We start from the raw sequence: 17,778 nt of genomic DNA, 5'->3' as shown, positions 1-17,778 counted from the left end.
CAGGCGTGCCGAGCCAGCCCCACAGCCACATAAGCCAATTCCTTGCAATACATCCCTCTTTTTCTCAATGTTTGTTTATTTTTGAGAGCCAGAGAGCCAGAGAGAGAGAGAGACAGAGACAGAGTGTGAGTGGGGGAGGGACAGAGAGAGGGAGACCCAGAATCCGAAGCAGGGTCCGGGCACAGAGCCCGATGCGGGGCTCGAACCCACCAACTGCGAGATCGTGACCTGAGCCGAAGTCGAGCGCTTAACCAACGGAGCCACCCAGGCGCCCCACAATAAATCTCTTCATGTGGATCGGCTACTGGTTGTTTCCTGGGTTGGACTCTGGTGGATACAAATGCGAGGATGTTGATGGGCTTAGAACAGGACCTGGAGCAAAGAGCTCAAACCGACGAGAGCTGCCAGCCGGGGCCCTCAACGTCACGCGGTGCCAGGTAGCCGGGAACACGTTCCCCCCTCACAGCGACGCAGGAGGTTATGGTCCCATTCCGCAGATGAAGCTGGGGATAGGGCAGCGCTGGGGTCCCGGCACAGGTAGCCCAGTCCCCGCGCGCGGCGGCTGATCCCGAAGCTCCATGCTCTCTCGGCCCTGCTGCAGTGACCTCGAGGGATCCCTCCGCTGGAGAGGCAGGGACAGTGGCAGCCCTGTCCTCCATCCTCCAAGCGCAGCACGGTGCGGGCACACCAGGGGTTAACTGAGCCTGGAACCGGGCTGGGGGAGGGCGTGTGAGATGGATGGGGAGCCAGGGACTCTGGAGAAAGAGGTCGGCCCTGCAGCCGCTCCTTGGCCGGGGATGCGTTTTCCAACCTCATCTTTGTTTGTGGAGCTGCTGCGGGCTCCCGCCCCCGCCACCCTGCCACTCCCCCACGGGGACAGTCCGTTTTTCCTGAACTAGGTATCACCGTGTCTGGGAGTCCTTAACCCGCTGGCCGCTGAAGTTGAACTTGCCTTGTGGGCCCTCCAAGCATCAGTCCCTCTAGCTTCTCTGGAGAGCGGGCTGGGGGACTCCTCGGGCCCAGCCGGTGGCGTTTTGCCCGGCTCCTTTCTCCCTGTCGTCGCCCCCTTGCGGGAGCGCTAGGGCTCCTGCCTCCTAACTTCCCTTCTGTGGCTCCCCTGCCCCCAGCACATCTGCCCAGCGTGAGGGCAATGCTCCGGCTCCCAGCTGGGGCCACACGCTCTCTTCCCAGGGCTGGCCCCTGCCCCTCCCCTTCCAGATGCTCCCCCTACGCAGCCCTGGCTGCGCAGCACCTGGACCTCACTCATCTGTGTCCCCAGCCCAGGGCCTGGCACACGGGGCCACTGCAGTCATTTGTGGCAGACGAGTGGACGAATTCCTGGAACGTCCTTCTCCACCCAAATAATTCTTCCTCATTCTTCCAGACCCAAGCCCCTTCCCAAGGTCTGGGGACTGTTTCCACTGGGCAAGGGCCCTGGCATTCTGAATGACCACACCTCCTTTTGGCAGGAGGTGTGTTTAGAGAAAAGGTGTCTCCTCCAGGTCTATGCTTCTGATCAGACTTGCAAGTGATAGGTTCACACGGGGCTTTACATGGATCTATGCTGCCTTTTTTTTAAGTTTATTTATTTTGAGAGAGAGAGAGAGTGTACGAGTGGGAAAGGACAGAGAGGGAGAGAGAGAATCCCAATACTGTCAGCACAGAGCCTGACGAACCATGAGAGCACGACCTGAGCCAAAATCGAGTTGGATGCCTAAATGACTGAGCCACGCAGGCGCCCCAGGACCCATGGTGCTTTTTAAACACTGTTACTAACGTGTGTGAATCCAGAAATTTCACACTAGAATCTAGGTGTCTGGATTCTTCTGAAAATACAGAGATAGATAGATAGAGGATGGATAGATATAGATAGACAGATAGATAGACAGACAGACAGAGGTAGATGACAGATAGATTAAAACAAAAACCAGAAGACCCAGCAGTTCAGATCTCATTCCTGCCGGGAGGTAAGAGTTGGAGCTGAGTTCGCTGTTGCTGGCACCCCCTTCAGGTGGGGAGCCTGCTCTCAAGATGGACCAGGTCCCCACCAGGCCAACGGCACCCATTTTGTTACCTGCGGGGCCAATGTGGGCTTTTGATTTTGCAACCTGTGCACTAGAATCTTAGTGCAGGAGAAAATGGCCAGGGATGGGGAGAGCTGCTCCAGGGATCAAAAGTCCTGGGATGGAGGGGTCCTGAGCAGTGCACAGCGTTGCTGTGTGGCCTGAGGCACTCTGAGGCTCGGTTTCCCCGTTTGAAATGTGGGGGTGTGGAGGACGGGCTTCATGATCCCCAGTGTCCCTGCAGAGAGGCCTCTGGGGCTTCTTTAGTGTTTCGGGCGCTTCCCTCCCACAGCTCCCTGTTTCTCTCTGCAGAACGCCGAGGGCGGATTTGCTTGGTAGCGCCCGAGGCCTCAGGAGGGTGACTGTCACTCTGGGTCACAGTGCCCGTGTGGCCTCTGCCACAGCATTAGCCCATTTCCTAGCGCTGCCTCCCCCCAGGCTCCTCTGTCCATCCTCCGTGCTCCTGCACGTCCGCCTGCCGGCCCAGACCGTGTCACTCAAGGGCAGGAAGCAGGTGTGTCCCTGGTGGGGGCTGACCAAGAGGCCCAGCACCTAGGAGTCTTTTGGGGGATGTCTGCCCAGGGAATGAGTGAGCTCCTAGCGGTGGTCTCCGGTCTTAGATTCTCAGACAAAGTCGCTGCTCCTGCCGTGTAGGTCTGTGAGGTCTGGCTGGGCCGGTCGGTCTCCACATTTTCGATCCATGCGTGTGTCTTGATCCGTCTGGGAGTCTGTCTGTCCATGGTCTGTCCTCTCGGGAGCCCTAGACTGTGAGAAAACCAGGTCCTGGTGTTCCCCTGCCCTGGCCAAGCCCTTCCCCTTTCTGGGTCCCCATCAATAGAGGATACAAATAGCTGAATTGTGCCCGCCCACCGCCAAATTCATATGTTGAAGCCCCAATCCCCAGCACAAAGCGACTGCATTTGGAGACAGGGCCTTTAAAGAGATGATTAAGTTAACATGAGGCCATTAGGGTGGGCCCTAATCCATTATGACTGATGTCCTCATACAAAGAGGAGATTAGGACACAGATGCACACAGGGAAGGCCACGTGAGGACGCAGGGAGAAGGTGGCCGTCTATAAGTCAGGGAGAGAGGCCTCCGAAGGAGCCAGCCCTGCGGACACTTTGATCTTGGTCTTCTGGCCTCTGGCACTGTGAAGATAAACTTCTGTGGTTTAAGCTCCCCAGTCTGTGGTACTCTGTTATGGCAGCTCCGAGCAGACTGAGAAGGCCCCACTCTCTGGTACTGACTGTTCTCTCCCGGCAGGGCAGCAGCCACTTGTGGCCAAGGCTGCCTCCCCAGGTGGGGCAGGGGCTGGGCCTGGAGCCCCTCAGGGTCCTCACCATCCATGGCACAGACTTGGCTTGAGGAACTAGACAGACACTCTGTTCAGACCCAGCCCTGCCAATGGCCACGACTCGCAATGCGCAGGAGAGATTGCCGCCCTCTGGGCTCTGACCCTGGGGGCTTGGGTTCGCAGGTCCAGGGACCCCTGGGAATCCTAGTTTGTAACCAGTGTTCCCCAGTGGTGCTGCTAGGCAGTGGGTGAGTTCCGGCAGCTTGTGGAGATCAGCTGGCGTCAGCTGTGCAGCAGCCTGGCTGGTGGCCCTGCCGAGCCCAGGGACTTACCTCCAATTGAGGCCCAGGAGTTTTGGCTTCAGACTCCACGGCTGTTTCTGGCTCCTCCGGCAGCTCTGGCTTCTGGATAATTGGGGACTCTCTGACCTTGGGAATGTGACTGTCCTCCCACCATTTAAGAATCTTCATTCTAGGGCAACAAGCCTTGTGGTTAATACTGTGCTTAGTCTCCCCCCACCCCCTCCCCGTTCCCTGGGCTGGGGGTCAGAAGACCAATTTTCCCTCCATTTGCTGGTTCTGTGACCAGCACTGCACTCCCCTCATCAAATGCAGATACAAATCCCTATTCTCTTGAGCTGGATCCTCTTCCTAGCCTCTTTCTTGGCCTCATGCCCCAGAGATGGCTTGCAACTCCCCTGCTCCCGGCCCTCCCATGGCTCCCCAGCACTCCCAGCACAAAGTCCCAGCCCTCCCGCTCAGTGGCCCTCCACAGCTGTGCCTCTCCTCAGCTTCTCTTCCAGCCCTCTAATGTCTCAATATGTATACGATTTTTTTTCCTAGACAAATTTTTGCACCTTTCCTCTTAGTATTTTTGGCATATGTGTGCATATTAGTACACAGAGAGCTTCCTTCGTCTTTTTTACAGCTGCATAGTGCTCTGTTGTTAAGACGTACCATTGATTACACGACTGGTCCCTTCCTTTCTTGCCCTGGCAATGGCAACCACCCTGCTCACTGGTTCCCCTGCTGTGCCCAGTCTGGCTCTTCCCAAGGAATGGGCATGCACGTGGGATTTTGTTTGTATTCAGGTATGGTGAAGCCAACAAACTGAGGGATGACTGCCATTGAAGACACTTTGTTATTCAAAGTTTCTGAGAGGGGGCACCCTGTGCCACACAAGGCCACACGGGGAAGCACTGGGGTCAGTCAGGAAGGGGAAGGAATGAGGGGGAAGCATGTGTAAGAGCTTTAATTATGGTTTCCATGGGACTGGAACAGCACAATACACAGATTTAGGACTGGCCCACCAAAGTACTTTATCCACCTGGACAGGCCATTAGTTGAGGATGGGCCTGTGACTCAAGCAGGGACAATCAGAGTCTTCTCTGGGATTGATGTATCACCAAGAGGAAGACAAGTTCTATTTCAGCTAGAGTTGCTGAGATCAGAGAATATAATCATGGGGCTGCTTTGGCCATCTCGCCACTAGGTGGAAGGAAAGAGCCTCCAGAGGTCAAGTGAACACAGAAGGAAGCAGAACAAAGACACGGAGACAGCAGACAAGTCTTAATAACGTCATGTGTGGGGTGCCTGGGTGGCTCAGTTGGTTAAGCATCTAACTCTTGATTTTGGCTCAGGTCATAATCTCATGGTTTGTGAGACTGAGCCCCACATCAGGCTCTGTGCTGACAGTGCGGAGCCTGCTTGGGATTCTCTCTCTCCCTCCTCTCTCTCTGCTCCTCCCCTGCTTGCTCTCTGTCTCAAAATAAATAAATAAACATAAAAAAATTAAAAGAAAAAAAGGTAACTGAGGTAAAATGAGCTCATATGGATGGGCCCTAATTGATAGGGCTGTATTTGGATAGGGCCTTCAATGAGGTGTAAGTTAAATTGAGGCACCCAATTTCAATTATGAGGCCCCCATAATCCAATATGACTGGTGTCCTTGTAAGAGGGACAGACAGGGGTGTGCTTGCACACAGGGATGACCAGGTGAAGAGGCAAGAGGGTGGCCATCTGCAAGCCAAGGAGAAGAGTCTCAGGAGAAACCAATCCTGCTGGCACTTTGATCTTGGACTTTCAGCCTCCAGAACCATGAGAAAATGAATCTCTGCTGTTGAAGTCTTCGACTTAACAGATGGTCAATATGTTCCTGTAGATTACAGATGGCTGCAAGTTTCTGGCACTCTTCCCATGGAGAAATGGGGTCTCAAGTTTTCTCTTCCCCTTGAATCTTGGCTAGGTTATGACTTGCTCAAAGAGGATATGATGGAAGTGACACTCTGTTAATTCCAGGCATAGCCTTAAAGAGGGCTGGTGACTTCTGCCTTGGAAGAGACCATGATAAAAGAGGCCCTGATACTCCATGGAAAGTGAGAGGGGCCCAGATGAGCCCAGCCTTCTGGCTGTCCCCAGAAAAATGTCAGGCACATGAATGAAGGCACCTTGGACTTTCCAGCCCAGTCAGCCCAGCCGCTAGATAAATACCAAGTGACCTCTGTGGATACCATGGAAGCTGAAGAATCATTCAGGTGGGACCCCATTGTTTAAGGTCGCTAAGTTTAGGGGACTGTGATATAGCAACAAATAACTGTTCCTCGTTCCTTGAGCTTGCTGAATTCAGCTCTCGTCACTCACAACTGGAAGAGTCCTGACTAATGTGACTTATCTCCTTAAACCATTATCCCATATGCATCATCTGTCGAAACTTTTCCACCTATGACAGTTTAAACCATAATAACCCCATGCTCTGCCTAGTTCTGTTCTTTTCAGCTTTCTTTTTAAGTTTATTTATTTTGAGAGAGAGTAGAAACGTGCACGTGAGCAGGGGAGGGGCAGAAAGTTGGGAGGGGGAAGAGAGAGAATCCCAAGCAAGCTCCACGCTGGCAGCAGAGTCCAATGTGGGGCTCAGTCTCATGAACCATGAGATCATGACCTGAGCCGAAACCAAGAGTCAGACAACTGACTGAGCCACCCAGAATCCCCTGTTCTGTTCAGCTTTCTTGGGCTCTTATCTAGTCTTGTGTTTCTGTTTTTTGATCTCACAGATGGAGGCTTCAGATCCAAGACGCCACACTCTATGCCTGTGAAGGCCCTCCTGGTTTCTCTTCCTTATCGCCCGGCCCACCGGGTACAACAGCTGTCCACTTGAGTGCCCTCTCCCTCCAGCTTCCACAGTCTCTTTGGTCTCCCATCCTGTCACCCTTCCATGGCACCCTGCCTGTGAAGACCCGAACCCAGATCAATGCTGCCATTCACCCCTTTTCTTCCAATGACAGCTGCTGGGAGGAAACATGACATAGCAATGATGCTTGGTGCTGCTAACAATGAGCAACCTGCAGTCACCACTGGGCCTCTGTTGCTGGTCACCAATTGTTTTCCTTGCTCTTGTGTGGATCCCATTCATTCTCTTCAGTGGCCATTCCAACCACCTCACCACCATTACCATTCTTCCTGATCCCTTCCCCCCACCCCTGCCCCCACCCACGTCATTTTCAGCAGACAGCCTCCCCATACTTCTTCGCTGTGAAAAAAAAAAACAACCCCATGTGTAGGAGGGCCTTACCCCCACCCCAACCAGAATCATAAACGCCACCTAAAGTGAACAAGAAAGATATAGAACATCTGCCATTGGATCCTGAGAATAATTTTGAGAGCAAGGATAACTGGCTGCCTCAGACAGTGCCATTTCAGTGGCTTGATGCTGGAGAGCAGACAGCAAGGGATTGAAGAATGTAAGAGTGAGGAGAATCAGGCAGCGGGTATAAGCTATTCTCTCTCAAAAAAATTGGATGGTACATAGGAGGAGTTTGTGGGGCTGATGCAGGAGAGATTTGGGCATGTTTATATCTTTCAGAGAAAGAGCCAGTAAAGAAAGAATGATTGAAAATTTAAGAGACAGAAGGGATGATTAATGGAGTGTGGAGGAGATGGATTCCCAGGCAAAGGAGGTGAGGCTAACCTTGGACAGGAAGAGGGATGCCTCTTTCTCTGAAAAAGGCAAGGAGTAAATCACCAGTGCCAGTGGCAATAACTGTAGGTGTTGGGGAGTTGCTTTTTTTTCCTATGAAGTAGGTAAAACTTATTGCTGAGAGTGAGGGGGAGGAGATAAGAGAGTTGAGGAAAGAAAGAAAACATCTGTGATGCTGACAGAGTTGTCTGTTGGGGAAAGCTCCCCAAGGGTGGGTGGGAAGATTTCTAGGCGGTATGGATGCTACCCTCCCCTACAAAGATGGAGATTCTGAAGCAGTGGGGTCCTCTTGGTATCCCCCTTGTATGGACCTCTAACCTAGCGCTTGTTCACTTGTCTACGTCCCTGGAAAATACAGGACACAGGGCAAGAGGTAAAACATAGAAAAAAAAAGTCTGAGAAATATTAAATGAGAAGCCCACAGTGAAAGGAAAGGGTGGATGCAGTAATGCATGCAACAGTGGCTGAAAAATTTCCAGAATTGATAAAATACACCAAATCACAGATGAAAAAGGCCAGATGTACACAACAACAAACAAACAAACAAAAAAAAGATATCCACACTTAGTCACAATAGAGTAGAACCATTAGCACTGACAATATATGAAAGCCCAGTTGGCTGGGGGGGGGGGGGCTTGAAAATGCACCCAGTCCAGGTGTCAGGGAAAGTTTCCTGGAGTGCATGATGGGAGCGCTGTGAGCTGAGCCCTAAATAATGACTAAATTTCAGCCAGGTGAGAGAAAGGGGCAGGGATGGGAGGTGACGTGCAGAGAAGGGCACCGAGTAGAGGTCACAGTACAACTAGAGAAGATGTAAACACGATCAGTAAACCTGATTTAAAGGCTATATATCAATGGAACACTTCCTTCAACAAATATAGAATATACATTTTTTAAGCCTATGTGGAATATTTATAAAAACTACACAAAAATTGTGCCACAAAGAAAATAAAGAATTGAAATCACGCATAGTATATTCTTTCCACTTACTGGATTTAAGGTAGAAATAAAGAAAAGAGAATTATTAGAGAATGCTGTTGTGCCTGAGGAAAAAACCCATGGGTCAAAAAATCGTAATGGAAATTAGAAATATTTTAACCAAGTGATACTAAAATACTTTATATTAAAATTTGTGAGATGCAGCTACAGTTGTGCTTAGAGGGAAATTTATAGCCTTAAGGCAAATACTGGAGAAGAATGGAAGGGAATAAGGGACATAAATAAATGTAGTAGGTGTTGGAAAAGGCTTGATGATGAATTTCAGTCTGATACTCACGCAAGGAGGACAAGGAAGAAGAAGAACAGTGCCGATGCAATGGATCCATACACAAGGCCCTGGATCAGCCCCTTCATGAACACACTGTAAACTGAACGTTTATCTGGAATCAGAGGGAAGTGAGAGTGTTTTTTCTTCTAAGGCTGTGAAGTCTGAGCTACTCCTCTTCCCTCTGGCCCTGTGCCCATCCTCATCTTGGTCCCCAGGTGCTGTCATTCTAGCTCAGTCAGTAGTCCCCTGTGTACTTACCTGGTAGGAGGAAGATGCTTGAAGTATGGGTTCCATACTGGTTCTTCCCCTCACAGCGGAGACTCACGACTATTTCTGGCTCCCCTATGAGGCTGATGGTGCTGTTGGTCCAGGGGCCAATTATGGTGGAAGTCACCTGGAAGATGTTGTCTGTGCTGTTCACATCCACAGGAACACCTTCCATCAACCACTGCACAGAGGGTGTAGGGATCCCATGGAAGGAACAGTTGCACTGTAGAGTCTTCTCCAAGGAGCAAGATGAATAGAGCAGCCTAGTGGGTGCTATGGGAAGGGAAGGTCAGCAATCAGCAAGGTATCCTGACTTCCCTTTTCTACGTCCTTCAGGACCCAGCCTTTTCCTTATTCATGATTCTCAAGGAGCTTTGGAAAGACTTTCTGGAAGCCCAGAGGAGTAGGACTTCACAGACCAGTTACCCTACATCCTCTTTCCTCATCTATCTCTGACTCTGGCTCAGCTCTTACCTCTGGCCTTCCAGCCATAGAAGCCCTGAGAAGATGTGACAGCTTCCCAGACTCCTCCCACCCAGCCCCACCCCAGGACTCAGGAATTTCTCTTGAGCCCACCAGTTCTCTCAGACTCTGCGTCTTCCTTTGCCCACCAGCACTTACAGACCGCCTGGAACATGACCATGCTACTTCTGGTCAACTTAGCTAGGGAGAAGTTCAAATAACATCGGAGAGTGGTGCCATAATCCTGAGGCTTTGGGGTGAAGTGCGGCACCAGGAGGAGGAGTTGCTGGAGCCGTCTGTGTTGGAGGACAGAGTGGGCCAATTCCAGGAAAGGAAAAGGGCTTTGGTTTCTCTGCACAGGTGCCTTTGATGGTACAGGTCAAGGTCACAGGATCTCCAGCCACAAGAATCTCTAGGTCGTGGAGCTCTGGTTTCTGGGTCTGGTCTGAAGGGAAAGACAGACTGGGACTGAAACAAGGGATCCTCATGGACATTTAACTGATGCACACTATTTCCAAGTTACAAAGTGGTTTCTCACCCATTAGCTTACTTGGTACTCCTCCCCTCCACCCCAATAACCTCATGGAACCCGGGATTGTTGGATTTTCACAAGTATATTTCCCTTCTCTGCACTTTGTAGGTGAGCAAATGGAGGAGACTTGCTGAAGGAGGAAGAGCTTGAACCTGGACACTGCACTCTGAAGACTGAGGGTGAGTGCATTTTCTGAGGATCTACATTGCCTATGATTCCTTACCTGTCCCCCCATCCAGACCTCCTAGGGCCAGCTCCTATGCTGTCTTCCTTTCCAATCCAACTCTCCCCTCAAGCTCTGCCCCTTCCCAGCAGATCTGTGATCATTTCCCACCTCCACCTCTTATCTGCTGGATGTTGTTGGCTAAGTCACTTCCTTTCTCTTTGCCATTTCTACTTGGAAACATAAGTTACCAATTATACCTATGTCATTGTATTATTGTTGTAAAAATGAAATACCTAAGGTTTAAAAAGCCCAGTGCCCTGTGAGGTAAAAACCACACAATTACCAAAATGTCTTCTCGGAGTTCTTCCTTTACAAACTACCCACTGCATGAGACTGAACATCACCTGATATGGAGAGTTCAATATCCTCCCACAGGAAGAAATCTTGTGTTCTATATCTGTACAGAATAAGTGTGTCATGATGTCCCTTTTAAGTACATTATGGATCAGCAGGGTACACTCTTGTGCTTCAAGATTCCAAATAGTGTGGAATGTGCCTTTGGTGTTATCATCTATGGTAGCACTGAGTTGATTTATAGCTATGGGGGACATGATATTTTTATTAAGCCAGTAGGCCACAGGCACAGAATTGCTTGGGGATTCCTTGGGAAGTTCAAATATTCAGAAGATTATACTTCTTCCACTGGTACCTTCTTGACTTCCACCAAAACACAGAACGTAATCCCGTAGGAGAGAGATTCAAGTTGAAAAACTGACGCTAGTGCCCTCCAATATCCTATGTGTACATTAAAGGATTAACCTTACCCTAGAAAGGTTTGGCCCTTGCCCAGCTCCAGGGAGGTAACCTCTAAGCCCTTGGGATGTCTTACCTGATAACAGTGTCTATTTACTTAGGGGAATGGACCATGCCAGATAGTCTACGTGAACAGTGTGATTTTTGGTGGGGACCTTGGGTCACATGTGGTATCAGCTTGACCTCTGAAGTAGCTGGAGACTAAGGTCACCCATGCCTGTGGGACCAGGCTCCCAATAAAAACCCTGGACACTAAAGCTTGGTGAGTTTCTCTGCTTGGCAATACTACGCATATCGCCAAACATTACTGCCAAGAGAAGTAAATACTGTATGCACAACTCTACTGGGAAAAGACAACTGAAAGCTCATTCTTGGTCTCTCCTAGATACTGCCCTACATGCCTTTTCCCTTGCTGATTTCAATCTCCATTTGTTTGCTATAATAAACCGTAACTAAATATAACAGTTTTTGCTGAGTTCTGGGAGTCTTTCTTGTGAATCATTGAACCTGAGGGTGGTTTTGTGGACCCCTAACTGCACCACCCCAATTTAGTCTTCTGGGTTTTTTGTTGTTCTTATTGTTGGTAGTAATTGTATCTTGTGAAGTTGGCCATGTAGCCCCACTTCTGAATCTCGGTTTCTCAATCAGAAAAACAGGCACAACATTACCAGTGCTGCAATGTTGTTAGAATGAAATACATTAACCAGATGCACATGGTGCCTTACAATCATTGTAGATTGGAACTCAGCTGTTGGCTCTTAGGTGAACAATTATTCTCTTCCCTTCTTGGTTTACCAGATGACAGCTCTCTCTTGTACAAAATGGATGGGTGGTGAACTTCATGGTTCTTGAGGCCACTTCTAGTAATGCCATCTTAAAATTACGGTAGTAGGGGCGCCTAGGTGGCTCAGTCGGTTAAGCGGCCGACTTCAGCTCAGGTCATGATCTCGCGGTCTGTGAGTTCAAGCCCCGCGTCGGGCACTGTGCTGACAGCTCAGAGCCTGGAGCCTGTTTCAGATTCTGTGTCTCCCTCTCTCTGACCCTCCCCCGTTCATGCTCTGTCTCTCTCTGTCTCAAAAATAAATAAACGTTAAAAAAAATTTAAAAAAATAAAAATAAAAAAGAAAATAAAATTACGGTAGTAATACTGACTTGTGTAAGTGTTTACAGATTTCTCAATACCTTCATAGAAATCAGCTTAAGCCATCCTCATGATGATTTTATTATAGTCCCTTAGACACATCGGGAAACTGGGGCTCAGAGAGGCTAAGGGCATTGGTCCAGGTTACAGGGAAAGGAGTAACAGCATCAGGCCTGGGACTGGCTTTTCACATGTTAAGTCCAGTACTCCAAAACATCATCACCAGGGATCCTGACACTCTTGGTTCTGGAACACCATGCTATTTCTCTGCTCTAAGATGTGACTTAATGACACCCACCACACAGATGATGGTGTTGAGAGAGAAGATGTGTATACATTTATTATCATTAAAGTTCTAGAGTGGTGTGGCACTAAAATGGCACTAGGAGTCAGAACACCTGGGTACTCCAACAGAGAAATTTCTAGGCAAGTTGCTGAATCTCCCAGAGCCTGCTTCCTCATCTGTGAAATGAGGACAATAATTCCTCATGGAGTTACTGGGTAGATGAAATGGGACCCACAGTGGGTCACAGAATATGCACATGGAAGATGTCTATTATTTATTATTTATAAAGTACTTAATTCTCTATGTGTAACCTCTTCACCTTACTTCAGCCCTGCCTGTCTTCCACCCCCCACCCATACCCACCTCACCCCTACCCTTTCTTGGCTTCCTCAGACACTTCCCACCCTACCTCTCATTCCACTTACTGAACCATGACAGTGGCAATGCCATCAGCACTGTCTCAGGGAAAAGAGAGGGCCAGGTCCTAGTTTGCTGCTAACTCTGGCCTCAGATCTGTATGTTGTGGAGGGCAAGATTTGGAATGGATGAGGAGAGAGTCAGCAGGAAGAGGCATGAGGTGGAGGTAGAGGTAAATTCATAGCCCACTAGGGGTTTTTGTCTCTTCAATCACTCTTAGGTTTCATTTGCCTAGAGAATCAGGAGTCTCATGGAAACAGAGGCTGAGGAGCTTCAAGGATAGAGCAGTGTCTCCATGAGTCTCTCTAGAGTCCAAATACCATGTCTTTCTTCTTTCCCCTCCAGCTGTCACCACTGAGTCCTCCCCCTTTGAAGGACCTCAAATGCCAGGCTGAGAAGCTTGGCCTCTCTCCCAAGTTGATTAGGAAATCATGGGAACCACAGAAAGTTTTTAACCATGGGGGAACAGGTTTGAACCATGGGTGTCATAAAGATCACTATGGATCTGCATCAAGGAGAAAGAAATAGTTTAAGAGAAAGATAATGCATCCTGAGCTGGAACCATGGCTATGGAGGTGGAGAGGACGGGATATATTTAAGAGGTATTTGAACAATGGGGCACTAGGGTGGCTTAGTTGGTTAAGTATTTTGATTTCAGCTCAGGTCATGATCTCATTGTTCGTGAGATGGAGCCCCACATTGGGCTCTACGCTAATACCACAGAGCCTGCTTGGGATTCTCTTTCTTTTCCTCTCTCTCTGCCTCCACCCGACTCTCTTTCTCTCTCTCTCTCAAAATAAATAATAAATAAACTAAAAAAAAGGTATTTGAGCAATAAAAGACATTTCTATGGCTGACAGGATAAACTCCAAACCCCTTTGCCTTGCATTTGAGGCTGTCCATGATTTTGCCCCACACTTGGCCTATCTCCACTGCTCCCTTCCCTAGGCTCTGCCATTCTTTGCCTGACAAAGAGAAAAGTATCTTTCCACATATGGTCCATACATTCCTGTCTCTGTATATTTACTCAGGCCACTCCCCTTTTCATGGCATCCTTCTGCAACTCTCCCTTCTGCCCACATTCAAATCCTGTCTCTCAGAATTTCTAAGTCCAGGTCAAATTTAACCTCCTTCAAGTAGCCTTCTAGGATCTCCAGAACCACAAAGAAGTCTCCCTTCCCAGACTCTCTTAAGCACCCCTATATGTCCATCTCTTTTATGGCAACGTCTCAGACAAACTCTGAGAACTGTCCTCCCTGATAACCACTCTCCTGTGTATCCCTTTATTTCAAATTTGTTCAGGTGATCAATTCCCCAGTTAAAAAAAAAAAACCCAACAACTATATTTCTGCCTCCTGTACATCCAAAGGTGGCTCTATGACAAAGCTGTGGCCAGTGGGCCAAGTACAAGAAAAAGGCTATTAAAATATCGACAGCAAATAAAAGGCTATCCAGCCTTTACCATATTTTCTTTACTGTCACAATTGAGCTCTGAAGAACTGTTTTCTGCATATAATCCTAGCTAATAGAATTCCAGAGCCTGGTTTTAAAAAAATAAGTTTTCATAATAAAGGAAACAAGTCTCAGAAAGAATTGAAAAAGATGTTCACTTCCCCTGCAGCTATAAATCAAAAGATATTGTTCTGTGTTATAAAAGGGCTCAAGGAATCTGATTTGATATTGTACAAAACCGAGAATGTTTATAAGAATATAATTTATGTTCTCCTTTGCAATATACAGTTTTGTATGAATATTCATGACTGTTACTGACTTGTTCTGTTCTCTGTTGATACAAATCCGCCCTTGGAAGAACAATTTAAACAAAGTGGTCTTATGAGACTCTAAAGACATTAGAAATTATTCCATGTCTTATGAAAATGATATCCAAATAAAATGGAATTCTGACCAGTTGTCTTACTTGATAATTTCTTGCTCTGGTAACAATAACATTATAACTGACAACTCTGTTTTCTTAAATTGTATACCTATCTGTTAGGATTGTACTCTTCTCTTCTCCCAAATGTACGATGCAAAATAAAAACCTTGGACTCTGCTAGATTTATTATTAAGCAAATACTTTAAGAGACTTGTTTTCTTAAAATATCAACCATGCTGAAGACTTTGGGGAGTTCTGCTTTTCTGATACTAACACCACTTTCTGCTTGTTGCTTTCTTCTCCTTCCCCTTCCCCTCTTGCTCCTCCTCCTCCTCCTTCTCTTTCCCTGGAATATGGATGTGATGCTGGAGGTGGAGCAGCCATCTGGCAACCATGAGATAGCCATAAGGATCAAAACCACAGACTGAGGATGTTGTTGACAACAGCATGAGGGTTCTGGTTCCCTGCCAGCCTGATGGAGCCGCTACATTCACCACACACAGCCTACTGTCATGCTTCCTCTTCATTTGGTTGTTTGTCTAGTTGGGAAGTTGATGAAATATCCTACCAGGGGAACTATCCAAGAGTGAGATCCTTGAGAGAAAGCCCTACATCAAACAGATCTTTGTGTCCTCCACAGAGCTTAGAAAGGTTCTTGTCCGATAAATATTCACTGAAGAAAAATGTACAAGCACAAATCGTAATGATTTTCCAACTATTTGTTTCTAGGTTAATTCCACTGTGGTTAGAAAACATACTTTATACGACTTCAATTCATTTACATTTGTTGAGACTTGTTTTATAGCTCAGAACATAGTCTAAGTGTTCCATGAGCCCTTGACTAGAATATGTATTCTATTATTATTGGATGGAATATTCTATAAATGTCACTTAAGTCAATTTGGTTGATGGTATCTATATCCTTACTAATTTTTTCATCTGCTTGCTCAGTTACTGAAAGGGGAGATTTGCATTGTCTAGTTCTTTCTTCGGTGAGATTTTTTTTTTTAATTTTTGAAATTAAAAATTCTACTTATAAATTACTTCTCAGAATCTAATTGAATATAGTGATTTATTTACAACCTCAGGTCGAAGACTGAGGAGAGCTCTGTGGTGGTTCCACACTGGGCTTTGCAGGTTACTCGCTGGAAGTTTTAGGCAAGTGCTGTTCCCTTTCTGGTTTCCCTCCCATTTCTCCCATCTATAAAATGAGAAGGTGTTATAGCCCAGTGTGTAATGGTCCTTCTGACTTTAAAATTCCGATCTCTCCCAATTTCTCATTCCCTTCTCCAGGGCCTGGTGCAGCCACGGGTTGTCTCCACAGGAAACCTCTTTCCCCTCCCGCTAAATGATCATTTCCTTTTCCAGACTTACCCCTTTGTCTTGGGTTCCCACAGCGCCAACCAGGGCCCGCCTCAGCAGGTCTCTGCTAGGCTACTTTCCAGACAACTGAACATCCTCCTCGAGTTTGGCCGAGTGCATCACGTGATCGATTGGCCGACTCACTATCTACGGGAACTTCCTGTTCCCATAAGGAACGAACTGATTGGCTGATTTAAAGCCTCCCGACCCGCCGGATCCACCCACTGATACGTGGAATAAGCATGTGTACAACTACTGGATGACTCACCGTGAAGGGACGAAGGGAGAGGAAGGCTAAGGCATCAGGCTGACTCATAACAAGTTCAGTAGGCGGCCTGGGAGTCCCCAGCCTCACCAACGTCCGACCAGCCAGAGGTCACGTGGGGAAGCCGCCCCGCGAAGTCCCGCCCCTCAGGCGTGCCATTGAGCACACGTGAATCCGTCCGGAGCCAATCAGGGCCTAATGATGCACGTGGGTGCTGCTGGGACGGGGAGGGACCATGCAGTAGAACCCTTGAGTCTCCCACGCCTTAAGGCAGTCTGGAGCAAGCGGCAGTTCGTTTATCTTGAGCAGAAGGTTCTAAAACCCTACCAGCCCTGTGAACTGCAGGCCTAATCAGCCTTTAAGAGACACTCCTTCCTCAAGCCAGTACTGTGGGCAAGCAGGTGATGGGCGGTGAATTGAAAGCCATCGACCAAGGAACAAAATGCCATGTGCTCGACCCTCGGGGCCGATGAGAAGGCATCTTGTGCCCCATTTCCCTTCCTGCAAGCAAGATCCCTATCACGAACAAAGCGAGACACGTGAGGAAGACCCAGCTCTTCTCTTGTCAAAACCCATCCCTGACTTGTTCCCAACCCAGTTCCCCTCCTCTCTCCCATTTCTCGTCTAGATGGCATTCTCCACTCCTTAGGACCACACGTTCCGAAGTTACAGAGCACATGAGGAAATAACCCTCTGTGAGTGAGGATAGAACTTAAAACTTCTCACCAGAGCCTTTGAGGCCCTGAAAGATCTGGCACGTCCGGAGCTCACCCTTCCACCTGAGCTCCGGGGCATAGACCTGGGCTCTTAGACTCACTAAACTTCTCCCATCACAGAGCCTAGAATCTGCTGTCCCTCCGAGTAGACCCTGATAATCCTTTTGGTCTCTCAGCCCAAATGTCACTTTCTCAGAGAGGCCTTCTCTGATTTTCTAATCCAAACTGGGTTCTTCCCCTTGTCCCTCATACTTTCTCATAGTATTATATCCTTTTTCTTCCTAGCACTTGTCAACATTTTAAGCTGCAGTTTTGTGTTTATTTCATTGTTGTGTACCTGTGTAGACCACGAGCTCCACAGAGGCAGGGCCAGTGTCTGTCTGGTTCACTCCACTACCCGGCACAAGGTGGATGCTTATATTTTTGTGGAATGTGTGAACTGCATGCCAAAGGAGTGCCCGTGCATGGGGGCTTATATAAACATCTGCTCTTGAGTACGGGATGACCATCACATTGGTGCTGGATGGAGAACCATTGGATTTATGCACAAATAATGCTTCAGGGAAGAGATGACCCCTTTTTGCAACCTCTGAAAATTACCAGCATCTGGCTCCAGAAGGGAGGATGTCATCCATTCAGAGGGGAACAATACACAGCCATTGTCCATCCTCTTGCCAGATTCCTGTTCTCATTTCTTGTATGCCTGTCTTTCAGCCAAGAAATACTGCACTAACCTCTTAACTAGGCTCTTTGCCTCCGGTCTTCTATCTTCTGAGTTCCATAACTACTCCTAGTATGATTTCACTATGTATCATTCTTTGCTTCAAACCTTGCAACAGCTTATCATTCATTCATTCATTCATTCATCCATTCAAT

The 17,778-nt window shown here is 48.1% G+C and overlaps 1 protein-coding gene across 2 annotated transcripts; it reads right to left on the bottom strand.

The window, feature by feature from the left end:
* Positions 1-1,604: 1,604 nt before the first annotated feature.
* On the bottom strand, positions 1,605-16,285 carry LOC109252969 (SIGLEC family-like protein 1). Of its 2 annotated transcripts, XM_019425474.2 has the most exons (7): positions 16,190-16,285; positions 15,934-16,081; positions 9,488-9,773; positions 8,858-9,139; positions 8,609-8,711; positions 3,693-3,831; positions 1,605-2,828 (listed from the first exon to the last, which is right to left on the bottom strand). In XM_019425474.2, the coding sequence occupies exons 3-7, from the start codon at positions 9,507-9,509 to the stop codon at positions 2,688-2,690; spliced, it is 687 nt and encodes a 228-aa protein (XP_019281019.2). In that variant the 5' UTR covers positions 9,510-9,773; positions 15,934-16,081; positions 16,190-16,285; the 3' UTR covers positions 1,605-2,687. The 2 variants fall into 2 exon arrangements, with proteins under 2 accessions (XP_019281019.2, XP_019281021.2); XM_019425476.2 differs by lacking the exon at positions 15,934-16,081 and having other exon boundaries at positions 16,190-16,283.
* Positions 16,286-17,778: the final 1,493 nt, after the last annotated feature.

Source organism: Panthera pardus, unplaced genomic scaffold (genome assembly GCF_024362965.1).
Source record: "Panthera pardus isolate Hobbes unplaced genomic scaffold, ASM2436296v1 HiC_scaffold_18, whole genome shotgun sequence".
Taxonomy (NCBI): Eukaryota; Metazoa; Chordata; class Mammalia; order Carnivora; family Felidae; genus Panthera; species Panthera pardus.
Note: the sequence above shows the minus strand (reverse complement) of the source record. Positions and strands in the feature narration are given on the sequence as shown.